This window comes from Pongo pygmaeus, chromosome 8, assembly GCF_028885625.2.
Source record: "Pongo pygmaeus isolate AG05252 chromosome 8, NHGRI_mPonPyg2-v2.0_pri, whole genome shotgun sequence".
Taxonomy (NCBI): Eukaryota; Metazoa; Chordata; class Mammalia; order Primates; family Hominidae; genus Pongo; species Pongo pygmaeus.
This window is the reverse complement of record NC_072381.2, coordinates 99,883,091-99,901,133: the sequence shown is the minus strand read 5'-3', so window position 1 is coordinate 99,901,133 and position 18,043 is coordinate 99,883,091. Positions and strand designations below refer to the sequence as shown.

The 18,043-nt window shown below is 41.8% G+C and overlaps 1 protein-coding gene across 2 annotated transcripts in view; it reads right to left on the bottom strand.

The window, feature by feature from the left end:
• The window catches only part of LOC129006337 (cytochrome P450 2C19), a 134,364-nt gene that overhangs the window by 71,204 nt on the left and 45,117 nt on the right, over positions 1-18,043 (bottom strand). Inside the window, exons 1-3 of one of the 2 annotated variants that reach the window (XM_054435895.2) lie at positions 15,013-15,235; positions 3,001-3,163; positions 2,681-2,830 (exon numbers count right to left, since the gene is read on the bottom strand). In XM_054435895.2, coding sequence (XP_054291870.1) covers positions 2,681-2,830; positions 3,001-3,163; positions 15,013-15,180 — 481 coding nt within the window. In that variant the 5' untranslated portion in view covers positions 15,181-15,235. Of the gene's footprint in view, positions 1-2,680; positions 2,831-3,000; positions 3,164-15,012; positions 15,236-18,043 lie in introns of those variants that run through there. The other variant, XM_063670003.1, reaches the window with a different exon arrangement.

Sequence of the window (18,043 nt, the reverse complement as noted above, 5' to 3'; positions counted from 1 at the left end):
CCTTTGATCATCCGTTCTTGATGTTCCCTGAAAGGGGAACAATAAATTATTAATTACCTACAGATTGTGTGGGCTCCAGATTTTCAGCATTGTGCCTGCACTGAATAAAAGGATGCAACTCCATCTTCTCGAGGCTACACTCTGGCCACTTGAGCCAGACAGTCCCCTAGCTGCTCTTACACCTCATACCTGTATATGAGTACTCATTTCATCCATTGGCCAGGGTCTGCAGAACAGATCCAGCAGTTTTTTATTGTTGTTGTTTTGTTTTTTTCTTGTAAATTTGTTTAAGTTCCTTGTGGATTCTGGATATTAGACCTTAGTCAAATGGATAGATTGCAAAAATTTTCTTCCATTCTGTAGGTTGCCTGTTCACTCTTATGAGAGTTTCCTTTGCTGTGCAGCTCTTTAGTTTGCCATTTGTCAATTTTGGCTTTTGTTGCCATTGCTTTTGGTGTTTTAGTCATGAAGTCTTTGCCCATGCTTATGTCCTGAATGATATTACCTAGGTTTTTCTAGGGTTTTTATGGTTTTAGGTTTTATGTTTAAGTCTTCAATCCATCCTGAGTTAATTTTTGTATAAGATATAAGGAAGGGATCCAGTTTCTGTTTTCTGCATATGGCTAGGCAGTTTGTCCAACACCATTTATTAAATAGGGAATCTTTTTCCCTTTGCTTGTTTTTGTCAGGTTTGTTGAAGATCAGATGGTTGTAGATGTGTGGCATTATTTCTGAGGCCTTTGTTCTGTTCCATTGTTCTATATATCTGTTTTGGTATAAGTACCATGCTATTTTGGCTTCTGTAGCCTTGTAGTATAGTTTGAAGTCAGGTAGCATGATGCCTCCAGCTTTGTTCTTTTTGCTTAGGATTGTCTTGGCTTTACAAGCTCTTTTTTGGTTCCATATGAAATTTAAAGTAGTTTTTTCTAGTTCTGTGAAGAAAGTCAATAGCAGCTTGATGGGAATAGCAATGAACCTATAAATTACTTTTGGCAGTATGGCCATTTTCACAATGTTGATTCTTACTATTCATGAGCATGGAATGTTTTTCCATTTGTTTGTGTAATCTCTAAATTCCCTGAGCAGTGGTTTGTAGTTCTCCTTGAAGAGGTCTTTCACATCCCTTTTAAGTTGTATTTCTAGGCATTTGATTCTCTTTGTAGCAATTGTGAATGGGAGTTCACTCATGATTTGACTGCTTGTCTATTATTGGTGTATAGGAATGCTTGTGATTTTTGCACATTGAATTTGTATCCTGAGACTTTGCTGAAGTTGCTTATCAGCATAAACAGTTTTGGGGATGAGACAATGGGGTTTTCTAAATATACAATCATGTCATCTGTAAACAGAGACAATTTGACTTCCTCTCATCCTATCTCAATACGGTTTATTTCTTTCTCTTGCCTGATTGCCCTGGTGAGAACTTCCAATGCTATGTTGAATAGGAGTGGTGAGAGAGGGCATCTTTGTCTTGCTCTGGTTTTCAAAGGGAATGCTTCCAGATTTTGCCCATTCGATATGATATTGGCTATGGGTTTGTCATAAATAGCTCTTATTATTTTGAAATATTAAACTTTATATTTAAAGAGCTTCCAAATTGACACCTATAGGCCCTAAATAGTGACTTTAGTCAAAAGTACTCTGAATGAATAGCAAGGCATTGAACAGCTGGAAGTCTGTTGAGTGTGTGTGTATCATTCACAGATAAATCTGATTTTCAGTCTTTCACTTCATTTGGAAAACAGAATTTTAAAATGAGGTAATTTGGTATCCAAGCTGATAAACTGATTCATTGTAAAACTTCATAGGTGAGTAGAGTTGGCAGTGGAAAATAATAATTACCATAAATTTCTAAGCCAAAATTTCATAAATATGGTCAGAAAGAGATAAGCAAAATGAAACAGAGCCAAATTATACTTAAGGAAAAAAAATTACAGAGTTATTACTAATAATTAAAATCTAGTTAAATAAATTATTTTATAAATTGACATTTGTGTATTTCACAGAATTATGTTATAGCATATGTTTACTCAAAATAAATCAATAGAGTAACAAGCAATAATTAACACTATTTTTTAAATAATGCTGTACTTACAGACAAATAAAAATTGATGAGAACTACACTAAGATATGACTAAGCAATAAAAACTGTAGAATGTCATTACTAGACAGAACAGCAAGCACGGGCCTAAAAGAAACACTAGACAAGTCAGTGAGGCTGACCATACAAACACAGTCCAATTAAATAAAAGCACATTCCATTTGGTTCATGCTCCCTAGGGTTGTGATAGGGCCATTCCCACCGTGTCCACTTGTCAAGTATTCTCTGGTGACATGTTCTGGAATAGGTAATGGGAAAAACACTGCTCTTTAACTCTTTCAAAAATGAACTCAAAATCTATATTCATCATTTCTTTTTTGAAAACAAAGAAGCAAAGTTCAGGAGAACATAGGATTAAATGAACCTTTTATACCCACACTGTATGCACAATCATGCCTGTACACACACAGCACAAATATGTGCAAATTCCCTTGGCTCTCAGCTTCAACCCCTGCTTCACATGAGCTAACAACCAGGACTCCAAATAAAAGATCTGGCCACCCCTGAAATGTTTCCAAGAATGTCAGTAGAGAGGAGAGCAGTCCAGAAAGGTCAGTGATAGAGAGTGTGTTCACCCACCCTTTGTTTTTCTCAACTCCTCCACAAGGCAGTGGGCTTCCTCTTGAACACGCTCCTCAATGCTCCTCTTCCCCATCCCAAAATTCCGCAGCGTCATGAGGGAGAAACGCCGGATCTCCTTCCATCTCTTTCCATTGCTGAAAATGATTCCTAACAGGAAGAGAAACAGAAACTAGGAGGGAGATCCCAGGCAAGAAAGAGGAAGCTGACACCGGGCAGCCATGTGGATGGGCCAAGCTCTGCCCGAGAAGCTCTGCTAGTCTGTTTTCCATCCTCCCCTTCCCCAAGACAGATGCTGAAACAGGGACATGCACACCTACCAAATCCTCTGTTAGCTCTTTCAGCCAGTGGGAAATGGCCTCTTCCAGAAAACTCCTCCCCACGATCAATCAGGGCTTCCTTCACTGCTTCATATCCATGCAACACCACCATAGGTTTCAAGCCAAAATACAGAGTGAACACAGGGCCATAGACTTTTGAGAGCTAGAAAAGGAGATACAGTTAATAGCAAATGAAGTCACTGTTTTGTCCATTTACTAAGCCTGACTTAGATTCATATTTTCATTGTATTTGAATGCTTTTATTCAGTTACACAGGCTCAAATATTTCTGAATTGTATATATAAACATGATGATGATTATTATACTTGCCACTCAGATGGCCTATGATGTTCAAGGCAATGGTCAGACAATTGCTACACAGATTACAATTAATCCTCACACCAACATGTTCAGCAGGTCTATTTGCTCTATTTTAAACAAACAAACTGAGCCAAGAGAATGACAAATTCATTTTCAGTGTCCCACAGCTAATATACAGAAGACCCAAATTTGAAACTTCGCTTTTTCCAATACTCATGCCTGAGAAATTTATCAGCACTCTCGTGTCTACCTTAAGACAAATACCCAGCTTCAAGAACTAACAATTTCCTGGTCTAACAGCCTTTTATGATTAGCATGCATCATAGCATTTATAGTAAAATCACCTCTCTATGGACTCCACCTAGAACCCCCAAAAGCCCATGTAGAGGTCCCCATTGCTGGGTCAATAGTCCCCACAGCAGTACTCCTAAAATTAGGTGGCTATGGGATTATAAGAATCACCTTAATCCTTAACCCCCAACAGAGTTTATAGATTATTCCTCCCTCATACTATCCCTATGAGGAATAATCATAACAAGCTCAACTTGTCTGTGCCAAACTGATCTAAAATCACTCATTACTTACTCCTCCATAAGCCGCATGTATTATCATGGCTATTCTCATTAAAACCCCCTGAAGTTTTACAGTTGCAACTGCCCTAATAATTACCCATGGACTAACCTCATCCCTATTATTCTGCCTTGCAAATTCAAACTACAAACAAGTACACAACCAAACTGAGAGGTGAAGCCATCTGGGCTTCTGGGTTGGGTGGGGACTTGGAGAACTTTTCTCTCTAGCTAAAGGTTTGTAAACACACCAATTAGTGCTCTGTATCTAGCTAAAGGTTTGTAAATGCACCAATCAGCACTCTATAAAAATGCACCAATCAACACTCTGTGTCTAGCTAAAGGTTTGTAAACACACCAATCAGCACTCTGTAAAATGGACCAATCAGCAGGACATGGGTGGGGCAAATAAGGGAATAAAAGCTGGCCACCCAAGCCAGCAGCGGCAACCTGCTCAGGTCCCCTTCCATGCTGTCGAAGCTTTGTTCTTTCACTGTTCACAATAAATCTTGTTGTTGCTCACTCTTTGGGTCTTCACTACCTTTATGAGCTGTAACACTCACTGCAAAGGTCTGTAGCTTTTCTCCTGAAGCCAGCAAGACCATGAACCCACAGGAGGAATGAACAACTCCAGACGTGCCACCTTTAAGAGCTGTAACACTCACTGCAAAGGTCTGCAGCTTCACTCCTGAAGCCAGCAAGACCACAAACCCACCGGGAGGAATGAACAACTCTGGATGCACCACCTTTAAGAGCTGTAACACTCACTGAGAAGGTCTGTGGCTTCACTCCTGAAGTCAGCAAGACCAAGAACCCACCAGGAGGAATGAACAACTCTGGATGTGCCACCTTTAAGAACTCTAACATTCACTGTGAAGGTCTGCGGCTTCACTCCCAAAATCAGCAAGACCATGAACCCACCAGAAGGAAGAAACTCTGGACACATCTGAATATCTGAAGGAACAAACTCCAGACACACCATCTTTAAGAACTGTAACACTCACCATGAGGGTCCGCAGCTTCATTCTTGTAGTCAGTGAGACCAAGAACCCACCAGAAGGAACCAATTCTGGACACATTTTGGTGACAATGAAGGGACTTTTGCCTATTGCCAAGTGGTTAGTACCATTGGATCCCTTTCACTTGCTATTCTGTCCTATTTTTCCTTAGAATTCAGGGGCTAAATACCAGGCACCTATCGGTCAGTTAAAAGTGACCAGTGTGGCCGCCGGACTAAAGACACGGGTGTCAGGCTTTCTGGGAAAGGGCTCTCTAACAATCCCTGACTCTTTGGAGTTGTGAGCATTGGTTTGCCTGGAACCAGCTTTCACTTTTCCTGTATTTCTGGGCCGAGCCAAGGGTCGACAGAGAGGAAAGTCATTCAGCTCCGGGGTCCTGACAACAAGTTGGTTGACCCTGTGGCCATGAGCAGAACTCTCAAAGTCATGTCACCCAAGCGAGACTTGCCCATCTATCCTATCTATCCTGACCCTTGCCTCCTGGGTCCTAGTGCCTGCCAGACAAACTTCCTCTTGCCTCTCTTCTCTGAGGCTAGTCCTGCTTCTAAAAACCACTGCCTGTCTCTGGTGATTTTCTAGTTTCTCCTATATGAATGATTTCTAGTATAAACTCCAGGACTCTGTTATCTTCTTTAGGCACCCAGGCTCACCAATCAGAAAGACATAATTTTTGCCCAAAGCCCCATTTTAGGGGGTACTCTCTGGAATTTTAGAATCCCTCCTCAGACAAGCAGCCCTAACAAAAACTATTCCTGAAGCTAGGATATGGGGATCCTCAGAAATTCTATCCTTCCTATTCATATAAATGAGGACAAAAGGCATCACTCTTCCAACTCTGGAGATCCCTTCCCTCCCTCAGGATATGGTCCTCCACTTCATTTTTGGGGCATAATATCTTTATAGGACACAGGTAAAGTCCCAATACTAACAGGAGAACACTTAGGACTCTAACAGGTTTTTGAGAATGCGTGGTAAGGGCCAATAAATCTGATTTTTCTCGCTCCTCTTTGTGGTCTAGGAGGACAGGCAGGGGTACAAGTTTTCAAAAATGCATTGGTAAGGGCCACTAAATCCGACCTTCCTCAGTCCTCCTTGTGGTCTAGGAGGAAAACTAGTGTTTCTGCTGCTGTGTCATTGAGCGCAACTATTCCGATCAGCAAGGTCCAGGGACCGTTTTGCGTTCTTGGGCAAGAGGTGCTTCTACTGCTGCATCAGTGAGTGCAACTATTCTGATCAGCAGGGTCCAGGGACTGTTGCAGGTTCCTGGGTGGGGAGAAACAAACAAACCAAAACCATGAAGCATTTTGTCTTTCAGATAGGAAACAGTCAGGCATCAACAGGCTCACCCTTGAAATGCATCCTAAGCCATTGGGACCAATTTGACTCAGAAACCCTGAAAAAGAGGTGACTCATTTTTTTCTGCACTATGGCCTGGCCCCACTATTCTCTCTCTGATGGGGAAAAATGGCCACCTGAGGGAAGTATAAATTACAATGCTATCCTGCAGCTTGACCATTTGTGTAAGAGGAAAGGCAAATGAAGTAAAATACCTTATGTCCAAGCTTTCTTTTCATTGAAGGATAATACACAACTATGCAAAGCTTGCAATTTACATCCCACAGGAGGACCTTTCAGCTTACCCTGTATCCTATCCTCCCCTTAGTTCCACTTCCTATTAATGATAAGCCTCCCCTAATCTCCCCTTCCCAGAAGGAAATAAGCAAAGAAATCTCCAAAGGACCACAAAAACTCTCGGGCTATTGGTTATGTCCCCTTCAAGCTGTAGGGGGAGGGGAATTTGGCCCAACCTGGGTACATGGCCCCTTCTCCCTCTCTGATTTAAAGCAGATCAAGGCAGACCTGGGGAAGTTTTCAGATGATCCTGATAGGTACATAGATGTCCTACAGGGTCTAGGACAAACCTTCAATCTCACTTGGAGAGATGGCATGCTATTGTTAGATCAAACCCTGGCCTTTAATGAAAAGAATGTGGATTTAGCTGCAGCCTGAGAGTTTGGAGATACCTGGTATCTTAGTCAGGTAAATGATAGAATGACAGCCCAAGAAAGGGACAAATTCCCTACTGGTCAGCAAGCCATCCCCAGTATGGATCCCCACTGGGACCTCGACTCAGATCATGGGGACTGGAGTCATAAACATCTGTTGACCAGTGTTCTAGAAGGACTAGGAGAATTAGGAAAAAGCCCATGAATTATTCAATGATGTCCACCATAACTCAGGGAAAGGAAGAAAATCCTTCTGCCTTCTTCGAGTGGCCACAGGAGGCCTTAAGAAAATATACTCCCCTGTCACCCAACTCACTAGAGGGTCAATTGATCCTAAAAGATAAGTTTTTTACCCAATCAGCTGCAGATATCAGGAGAAAGCTCCAAAAGTGAGCCCTGGGCCCTGAACAAAATCTGGAGGCATTATTAAACCTGGCAACCTCAGTGTTCTATAATAGGTACCAAGAGGAACAGGCCCAAAAGGAAAAGTGAGATCAGAGAAAGGCCACAGCCTTAGTCATGGCCCTCAGACAAACAAATCTTGGTGGTTCAGAGAGGACAGAAAATGGAGCAGGCCAATCACCTGGTAGGGCTTGTTATCAGTGTCATTTACAGGGACACTTTTAAAAAAGATTGTCCAATGAGAAACAAGCCGCCCCCTCACCCATGTCTGCTATGCCCAGGCAATCACTGGAAGGCACACTTCCCCAGAGTGCAATGGTTCTCTGGGCCAGAAGCCCCCAACCAGATGATCCAACAACAGGACTCAGGGTGCCCAGGGTAAGTGCCAGCTCATGTCATCACCCTCACTGAGCCCCGGGTATGTTTAACCATTGAGGGCCAGGAAATTGACTTCCTCCTGGACACTGGTGCAGCCTTCTCAGTGTTAATCTCCTGTCCTGGACGACGGTCCTCAAGGTCCGTTACCATCTGAGGAATCCTGGGACAGCCTGTAACCAGGTATTTCTCCCACCTCCTCAGCTGTAATTGGGGGACTTTGCTCTTTTCACATGCCTTTCTTGTTATGCCTGAAAGTCCCACACCCTTATTAGGGAGGGATATATTAGTGAAAGCTGGAGCTATTATCTACATGAATATGAGAAACAAGTTACCCATTTGTTGTCCCCTACTTGAGGAGGGAATTAACCCTGAAGTCTGGGCACTAGAAGGACAATTTGGAAGGGCAAAAAATGCCCACCCAGTCCAAATCAGGCTAAAAGACCCCACCACTTTTCCTTATCAAAGGCAATATCCCTTAAGTCCTGAAGCTCATGAAGGATTACAGGATATTGTTAAACATTTAAAAACTCAAGCCTCAGTAAGGAAATGCGGCCATCTCTCCAACACCCCAATTCTAGGAGTACAAAAACCAAATGGTCAGTGGAGACTAGTGCAAGATCTTATACTCATCAGTGAGGCAGTAATTCATCTATATCCAGTTGTACCCAACCCCTATACCCTGCTCTGTCAAATACCAGAGAAAGCAGAATGGTTCACCATTCTGTACTTCAAGGATGCCTTCTTCTGTATTCCCCTGCACTCTGACTCCCAGTTTCTCTTTGCCTTTGAGGATCCCTCAGACCACACGTTCCAACTTACATGGACAGTCTTGCCCCAAGGGTTTAGGGATAGCCCTCATCTGTTTGGTCAGGCACTGGCCCAAGATCTAAGCCACTTCTCAAGTCCAGGCACTCTGTTCCTTCAGTATGTGGATGATTTACTTTTGGCTATCAGTTTGGAAGCCTCATGCCAGCAGGCTACTCTAGATCTCTTGAACTTTCTAGCTAATCAAGGGTACAAGACTTCTAGGTCAAAGGCCCAGCTTTGCCTACAGCAGGTCAAATATCTAGGCCTAATCTTAGCCAGAGGGACCAGGGCCCTCAGCAAGGAATGAATACAGCCTACACTGGCTTATCCTTACCCTAAGACATTAAAACAGTTGTGGGCATTCCTTGGAATCACCAACTTTTGTCAACTATGGATCCCCAGATACAGTGAGATAGCCAGGCCCCTCTATACTCTAATCAAGGAGACCCAGAGGGCAAATACTCATCTAGTTGAATGAGAACCAGGGGCAGAAACAGCCTTCAAAACCTTAAAGCAGGCCCTAGTACAAGCTCCAGCTTTAAGCCTTCCCATAGGACAAAACTCTTTATACGTCACAGAGAGAGCAGGGATACCTCTTGGAGTCCTTACTCAGACTCGTGAGACAACCCCACAACCAGTGGTATACCTAAGTAAGGAAATTGATGTTGTAGCAAAAGGCTGGCCTCACTGTTTATGGGTAGTTGTGGCAGTGGCTGTCTTAGTGTCAGAGTCTATCAAAATAATACAAGGAAAGGATCTCACTGTCTGGACTACTCATGATATAAATGGCATACTAGGTGTCAAAGGAAGTTTATGGCTATCAGACAACTGCCTACTTAGATATCAGGTGCTACTCCTTGAGGGACTGGTGCTTCAAATACATACATGTGTAGCCCCCAACCCTGCCACTTTTCTCCCAGATGATGGGGAACCAAGGTAGCATGACTGCCAACAAATTATAGTCCAGATTTATGCCACCTGAGATGACCTCTTAGAAGTCTCCTTAGCTAATCCTGACCTTAACCTATATACTGATGGAAGTTCATTTGTGGAGAATGGGATACAAAAGGGCAGATTATGCCATAGTTAGTGATGTAACTGTACTTGAAAGTAAGCCTCTTCCCACAGGGACCAGTGCCCAGTTAGCAGAACTGGTGGCACTTACCCGAGCCTTAGAACTGGGAAAGGGAAAAAAAATAAATGTGTATACAAATAACAAGTAGTTTATCTAATCCTACATGCCCATGCTGTAATATGGAAAGAAAGGGAGTTCCTAACCTCTGGAGAAACCCCCATTAAATACCACAAGGAAATTATGGAGTTATTGCCCTCAGTGCAAAAACCCAAGGTGGTGGCAGTCTTACGCTGCCAAAGCCATCAGAAAGGTGAAGGAGAAAAGGCAGAAGGAAACCATTGGGCAGGTGCTGAGGTCAAAATTGCTGCCAGGCAGAACCTCCCATTAGAAATACCTATGGAAGGACACTTGGTATGGAACAAACCCCTCCAAGAGATTAAGCCCCAGTATTCCCTGACTGAAACAGAATGGGGACTTTCACAGGGGCATAATTTTCTCTCCCCTCAGCGTGGTTAATGACAGAAGAAGGACAGGTACTTATACCTGAAGTCAGCCAGTGGAAAATACTTAAAACCCTCTTCCAAACTTTTCGTATGGGTATTGAAAACACTCATCAAATGGCCAAATCCCTATTTACAGGGCCAAATCTCCTCCAGACAATCTGACAGGTAGTCAAAGCCTGTGAGGTATGCCAAAGGAAGAATCCCTTGGTCCATCATAAGGTCCCTTTGGGGGAACAAAGAATAGGTCACTAACCTGGAGAGGAGTGGCAGTTAGACTTCACCCATATGCCTAAGTCAAAGGGATTTCAATACTTGTTGGTCTGTGTTGATACCTTTACAAATTGGATAGAAGCTTTCCCCTGCAAGACAGAGAAGGCTGAGAAAGTGATTAAAGTCCTAATTCATGAAATAATTCCTAGATTTCGGCTTCCCCAAAGCTTACAGAGTGAGCTGGCTTTTAAAGCCATGATAACTTAGGGAATTTCCAGGGCGCTAGGGATACAATATCACCTTCACTGCACCTGAAGGCCACAATCCTCAGGGAAGGTCAAGAAGGCAAATGAAACACTCAAGAGGCATTTAAGGAAACTAACACAAGAATCTCATCTCCCATGGCCTACTCTTTACTCTTTTGTCCATGGCCTTGTTGAGAATCCGAAATTCTCACAAAATGAGGCTCAGTCCAAATGAAATGCTGTATGGATGGCCTTTTTTCACAAATAACCTCCTACTTGATCACGAAACGGCCAACTTGGTCAAAGATATAACTTCTTTGGCAAAATATCAATGAAACCTTAAAAACCTACCTGAAGGATGTCACAGAGAAAAGGGAACAGAGTTGTTTCAACCAGGAGATCTAGTGTTGATCAAATCTCTCCCCTCTACCTCCCTATCTATGGCCTCTTTGTGGAAAGGACCATACTCGGTAATCCTCTCTAACCCCACTGCAGTTAAGGTGCAGGAGTGGAATCTTGGATTCACCACACCTGAGTTAAATTTTAGACATCCCTTGAGGAACCTGCAGGACCATCAGATCAGGAGTCCCAAGATCAGCCAGACCAGCCTCAATACACCTGCAAACTGTTGGAGGACTTGCATCTCTTATTTCAGAAGGAAACATCCCAGACTAAAAAGGCTCCTACCACTGATCCTGAAGAAAAACCCCTTCCTCCTTAAAAAAGATAAGTGAAAACCTACATAATCTTTATCTTTAACACCTCTTCTTGCCCCTTTAATGGAACCCTTTTACTATTTCATCATATTATTAAGCAGCATACTAACCATACTCTCTGCAATAGGACTATATACAGTAGCTCCTGCTGGGTGAAAATCCTAATCACTTCAACCTTCTTTCTATCTTCCTTCTGACAGCAATTTACTCCTACCTTTAACTCGGCCTGGATAAAATGATCTCATCTTCCAGAGCACGATCTTTACCTTCCTATTTATTCTTTGCCTATCTATCCCTCCTGCTTCCTTGGATACCTCATACAATCACCCCTCCCCTTCCACTAGCTCCTAATTATCTCTACAAGACTCTGAAATTAACCCAATCTTTGTTAAACCAGTCCAATCCTTCCCTGGCAAATGACTGTTGGCTTTGTATCTCTCTATCAACCTCTGCTTATGTTGCCACCCCCATTCACACAAAAAACTGGGTCTTTACCAAATTAACCTACCACCCTCATTATGACGGAAAAGACCCTTTCCAACTTCTAAATATGCAATCATTAGCTGACTTCTCCATCTCTGATAGGACCAAGAATACCCTAACAGGATGTGCAATCCAACTTTTATGTTCTTACATTTCCAACCTCACCTATTACACAAGCAATGAAAAGCCCATACACAGCTTTGTAACTACAAATACCACCTTAACTTTCCAAGCACCTGTATGAATCCAATGCAACCTGCTATCAGGCCTGCCCCTGAGGCACCTACTACCCCATCAGTGTAATTACACCCTACAACTTCAAGCCCCAACTGATCATAGTAACTTCCAAGTCACTCAAACAGCTCTATTCAGATGGATTGTCCACTTCTCAGGGCCCCAAAATATCATCACCTCCTCCCTGCTTAACAAACAGTTCCAAGTTTTGTAATGGCAAACATACTCTCTGCATGGCCATTCACCCCTGGACCCCCTGCAGCAGCTCCCCAACCACTAGCAAATGTCTTCTCATCCCCTTTCAATCACTCTTTTGAATGGCTCCTAGTAGACACAAAACTTTTTTTTCTCCAATGGGAAAATAGAACACAGGAGGCCACTCAGTTTGCTCCCAGCACCCCTTTCCAGCCACTCACTGGAGCTATCTTGGCAAGTACTCTAGGAGTATGGGAAAATGAAAGCAACAAACACACACCTTTTTAACATACACAACCAGTTGTGTCTACCCAGCCAAGGTATATTCTTCTTATGTGGAATGTCGACCTATATCTGCCTTCCCACTAACTGGACTGGCACCTGCACCTTAGTCTTCCTAAGTCCCAACATTAACATTGTCCCAGAAAATCAGACCCTATCAGTACCCCTCAAAACTCAATTCCATCAGTGCAAAGCCATACAACTAATATCCCTACTTATAGGGTTAGGAATGGCTACTGCTACAGGAACCAGAATAGCCAGTTTATCTACTTCATTATCCTACTACCACACACTCTCAAAGAATTTCTCAGACAGTTTATAAGAAATAACAAAATCTATCCTTACTCTACAATCCCAAATAGACTCTTTGGCAACAGTGACTCTCCAAAACCACTGAGGACTAGAGCTGCTCACTGCTGAGAAAGGAGGACTCTGCACCTTCTTAGGGGAAGAGTGTAATTTTTACACTAACCAATCAGGAATAGTATGAGATGCCACCCAGCATTTACAGGAAATGGCTTCCAAAATCAGACAATGCTTTTCAAACTCATACCAACCTCTGCAGTTAGGCAACATGGCTTCTCTCCTTTCTAGGTCCCATGGCAGCCATCTTGCTATTACTCACCTTCAGGCCCTGTATTTTTAACCTCCTTGTCAAATTTGTTTCCTCTAGGATCAAAGCCATCAAGCTACAGATGGTCTTACAAATGGAACCCCAAATGAGCTCAACTAACAACTCCTACTGAGGACCCCTGGACTGACCCACTGGCCCTTTCACTGGCCTAAAGAGTTCCCCTCTGGAGGACACTACAACTGCAGGGCCCCTTCTTTGTCCCTCTCCAGCAGGAAGTAGCTACAGCAGTCATCACCCAATTCCCAACAGCAGTTGGGGTGTCCTGTTTAGAGGGGGAGATTGAGAGGCGAAGCCAGCTGGGCTTCTGGGTCAGGTAGGGACTTGGAGAACTTTTCTGTCTAGCTAAAGGATTGTAAACACACCAATCAGTGCTCTGTGTCTAGCTAAAAGTTTGTAAATGCACCAATTAGCACTCTGTAAAAACGCACCAATCAGCACTCTGTGTCTAGCTAAAGGTTTGTAAAGGCACCAATCAGCACTCTGTAAAAACAGACCAATCAGCACTCTGCAAAATGGACAAATCAGCACTCTGTAAAATGGACCAATCAGCAGGACATGGGCGGGGCCAAATAAGGGACTAAAAGCTGCCCACCTGAGCCAGCAGCGGCAACCTGCTCGGGTCCCCTTCCATGTTGTGGAAGCTTTGTTCTTTCACTCTTCACAATAAATCTTGCTGCTGCTCACTCTTTGGGTCTGCACTACCTTTATGAGCTATAACACTCACCGCAAAGGTCTGCAACTTCACTCCTGAAGGCAGCGAGACCACAAACCCACCAGGAGGAATGAACAGCTCCAAACATGCCACCTTTAAGAGCTGTAACAGTCATTGTGAAGGTCTGTGGCTTCACTCCTGAAGTCAGCAAGACCATGAACCCACCAGAAGGAAGAAACTCCAGACACGTCTGAACATCTGAAGGAACAAACTCTGGACACAACATCTTTAAGAACTGTAGCACTCACCACGAGGGTCCATGGCTTCATTCTTGAAGTCAGCGAGACCAAGAACGTACTGGAAGGAACCAATTCCAGACACAAAAGCATACTAATAGCACGGGGCCTTCAAAGACTACTCTCCTTGAAAGTGATGACTCTTAACTAGCCTCACCAATCTTGCCCTGCCCCCTACCATCAATCTAGTAGGAGTAGTCTTCATAACTACAGCCTCATTCTCTTGATCTAATCATACCATCATGCTTATAAGGCTTAATATACTAATCGCAGCCCTTTACTCTCTGTATATGCTAATTATTACACAACAAGGTGTATTCACATATCATATTAACACTGTTAAAACATATTTTACTCAAGAAAAAACCATGATACTTATACATCTTCTAACCGTCTTTCTACTATTACTAAACCCTAAGGTCATTTTGGGGTTTATATATTGTAGCTATAGTTTAATTAAAACATAGTTTGTGGATCTAATAATTGAAGTCTATAACTTCTTATCTACCACTTATCTGCTTTTGCTGGTCCTAAACCCACAGCTACTTCCTTTACAACAGGCATAAATTATTTCTTCAGAGAAGTTCAATTTTCACGTCTATTCTGAATAAAACACATGGCTAATATAGTAGAGGACTTATTTAATAAAATCTCTAATAACAAACACGTCCCTTACCATTTACCTTCAGCCAAAAATTCTAGCAAATGGCTATGAAATAAAGAAGGAACACAACATTTCAAACTATTGACAGTTTGTTATTCTGAATTTAACATGCAAAGACCTAAATCTTTCTCTAATAACAAAATATATTATTTCATTCTACTATTTCTGACACTGACAGACTGGAAAAGGCAACAAAAGCCTTTCAAAATATTTTCCTTTACAATGATCTCTTGTAACATTGTACCTCTAGGGATATACTTTATTTAAAAAATACAGGTGAATTTACTTACCTTTTGCAAGCCACTGAAGGAGCATACTTACATTGGTTAAGGATTTGCTGACGTCCTTAATATCTATCTGTAGGATATTTCCAATCACTGGCAGAGAAGTGGGACCAGGAGGGAGTTTTCCTCTCCCAGAGCTCTGTCTCCAGAGTGAAAGGAGAAGCAAACATGAGAGACAGAGCACAAGGACCACAAAAGGATCCATTGAAGCCTTCTCCTCTTGTTAAGACAACCGTGAGCTTGCACTCCAAGCCTTTTATAACACTCCATGCTAATTAAGTGTGTGTGCCTCTTTGACAGATAAAGTGGCCAATCACCTAGGCCCACTATATGCTCCTTCTGAAAGGACTTTGACCCACTGATAGAGATAAAAATAAAATGTCCTTTGGTCTTGTTCTCCTTTGTTCCAGTGCCCACTCTGTACATTCTGGTTTCATTGTACTTGGTTGAAGCCTAGGTGTTGCTAATTAAAAAAAAAAAATGTTAACCCAAGCGGTTCCAATGCACCATCATAATTGAGAGCACTGAAGTAAACAATCTGATGCAAAAACAATTACTCAAAATTCTGAATTCTTAGATTAATAACCAGTTGGGAATTTATGATTTAACGGAAATGGCCGTATTCTATGCCTTGTATATTTAAAAAGTATGTCAATGCTATATCAAAGATTAGGAGACTTTGTCCTTTATAATGAAATCCTCTACTTAATATAGCCTACTAAAAATACAGCAGCCTAAACATGAAATAGCTAACGTAACTCATATATCTTCAATAAGAAAACATATATCAAGTAAATTAGCTTAGCAGATATAAACACCTTTACCATTTAACCCCCTAAAAAAACATGTGAAGGTAGGAATTGTTATTTTTTATTTTTCAAATGGGAAAAGGGAGACCCTGGGAGAACAGGACACCTGTTGGTGCCACACAGCTCATAGCTGGCAGGACTGGGATTTGAGCTGAGGTCTTCTGATGTCCATCATGGTGCATTATCTCTTACATCAGAGATGCCTTGAGAACAGAAGACTCAAATTTGAAAAAAAAAAATTGTTTGCTAAAACTTTGTTTTAGCAAAACAAAACAAACTTCCAAACATTAGTTATTCTGAATATACACCACATTCATCCTGCTCATAAAACAGGCTTCATATTAAATAGAACCACTTATTTATCTAAGGAAAACAGCCCCAGAGACGCTCATGAGAAAAAATAAGAGTTCTCCCTTCTCCATCACTGCAGAGGGGAAACGCTCAGCATAACTGAAGGAAGAGCTGATCTCAGAGAATTTGGTGCTAAGGGCTTGAGAAACTAAGGCTTCTTGACCTCCTGGTCACCTCCAGACATGGCTGCTTTCTATTGATTTTGCTTTCTCATTTTCAAAAAAAAATGTAATAATGCAAAGCAAGCATAGGAAATTATGGGCAGAACAACAGTTGTGAATCTAATAGAGGACGGGAGGTAGGGAAATCACTAAATGGACCCACAGCACAAAACCACCACAGTGTATAGACCTTAACGGGAGCTGACATTTGAGTTGAAAGTCTAAATACAACCACAAAGATACACATTACTAGATCACTAACGACAATACTTAGACAAAGCCATTTTCTTTAAAGATATCATCATATTTGTTCTAAATTTCCTAGTAAGGTTATTTCCAGTTCTCTTATTAAGAAAAATTAAGTTACGTTAAGACACAATTGCACAATGTTTCACTGGTCATTTTTAACAGGGATTCTAACCCCATTTAGAGAGAATTCTCACACCTCATATCCCTTTGGGATCTCTCAATTGCCTTTGCTTACAATAAAATTGACCCATCTCAAGAATGAGGAGGCTGAGCCTTGAAGATTCAGTACCATAGCCAAGAACATGGTGTCTGCTGGTGCTAGAGCTGAAACTAGAATTCATAAGCCCTGCATCTTGAAGGTTTCATTTCAAGCAAAACATTCAGTTCAATTGAGTACACAGATATTTACTGATTGTGTACAATGGTTCAGTATTTTGTGATTCAGTCTAGTAAATGATTTTCAAAATAAACATTAATTTCATTAATAATTACAGCCCAAGTTGACTAGATTGGGGGTCAGAAGAGTTTGGTTTTATAACCTTTAGTACTTGTGTGAGTACAAGGCCTTGGAGAACGCTTTAGACAGGGCAAAGAAAAGCAATAACTTGGTCCCCGACTCACGTAACTTTAAACTCTAACAGAAATATACTACCTTATTTTGGGTAAAATAAGCTCTGTTGCTCTCTCTAGAATAATCACTTCATTCCTTGAGAGCTAGGTGTTCCAGCTCTGCTCCTCCTCTCTTCTGCTAAGTTGAGCCTCCTCCCTAGATCTCTGAGTTTATACAATGAAAGAATTATAGATAATTTGAAGACAAAAGGGATCTCTGAGATCAACTATTCTAAACAGGAATTGATTTGTTTTTTTTTTAAATGAGCAGTTGTTGACTCAGTGAGACAAAGTATCACAATGCCTCAGTATAAGACTTAGAATCACAGTTTTTCAACTCCCAGTTACAGTAACATATCACATCCCATCTCATAGAATTCACATCTCAGTCCAAATGATCACGGGTGTATCAACATTAAGCCCTCCACAGTCACTGGGTAATACAAACCTCAGCTTGACTAGAATGGTGGGTTAGAGTAGGCTTTAGAAAAATATATTTCTTAACAGCAGTTTGGGGTTTCCAGCAACACTAAGTGGAAAGTATAAAGTATATAATTACCACATGCCTCTTTCCCTGCACCCACACACAGCCTCTCTCACAATCAAAAACTTTCATAGGTTACAATCAATGAACCAATATTGACACATCATCAACCAAAGCTCATAGTTTGTGTGGGGTTCATTCTTTGTGTTGTACATTCTATGGGATTTGACTAATGCATAATGACATGTATCCACCATTGTAGTATCATATAAAATAGTTTACTGCCCTTAAAACCCTCTGTGCTTTACCTGTTCACCCTCTCTTCCTCATGAGCCCTAGCAAAAAATAATCTTTGCAGTGTCGGCATAGTTTTCCTTTTCCAGAATGTCATATGTTTGGAATCAT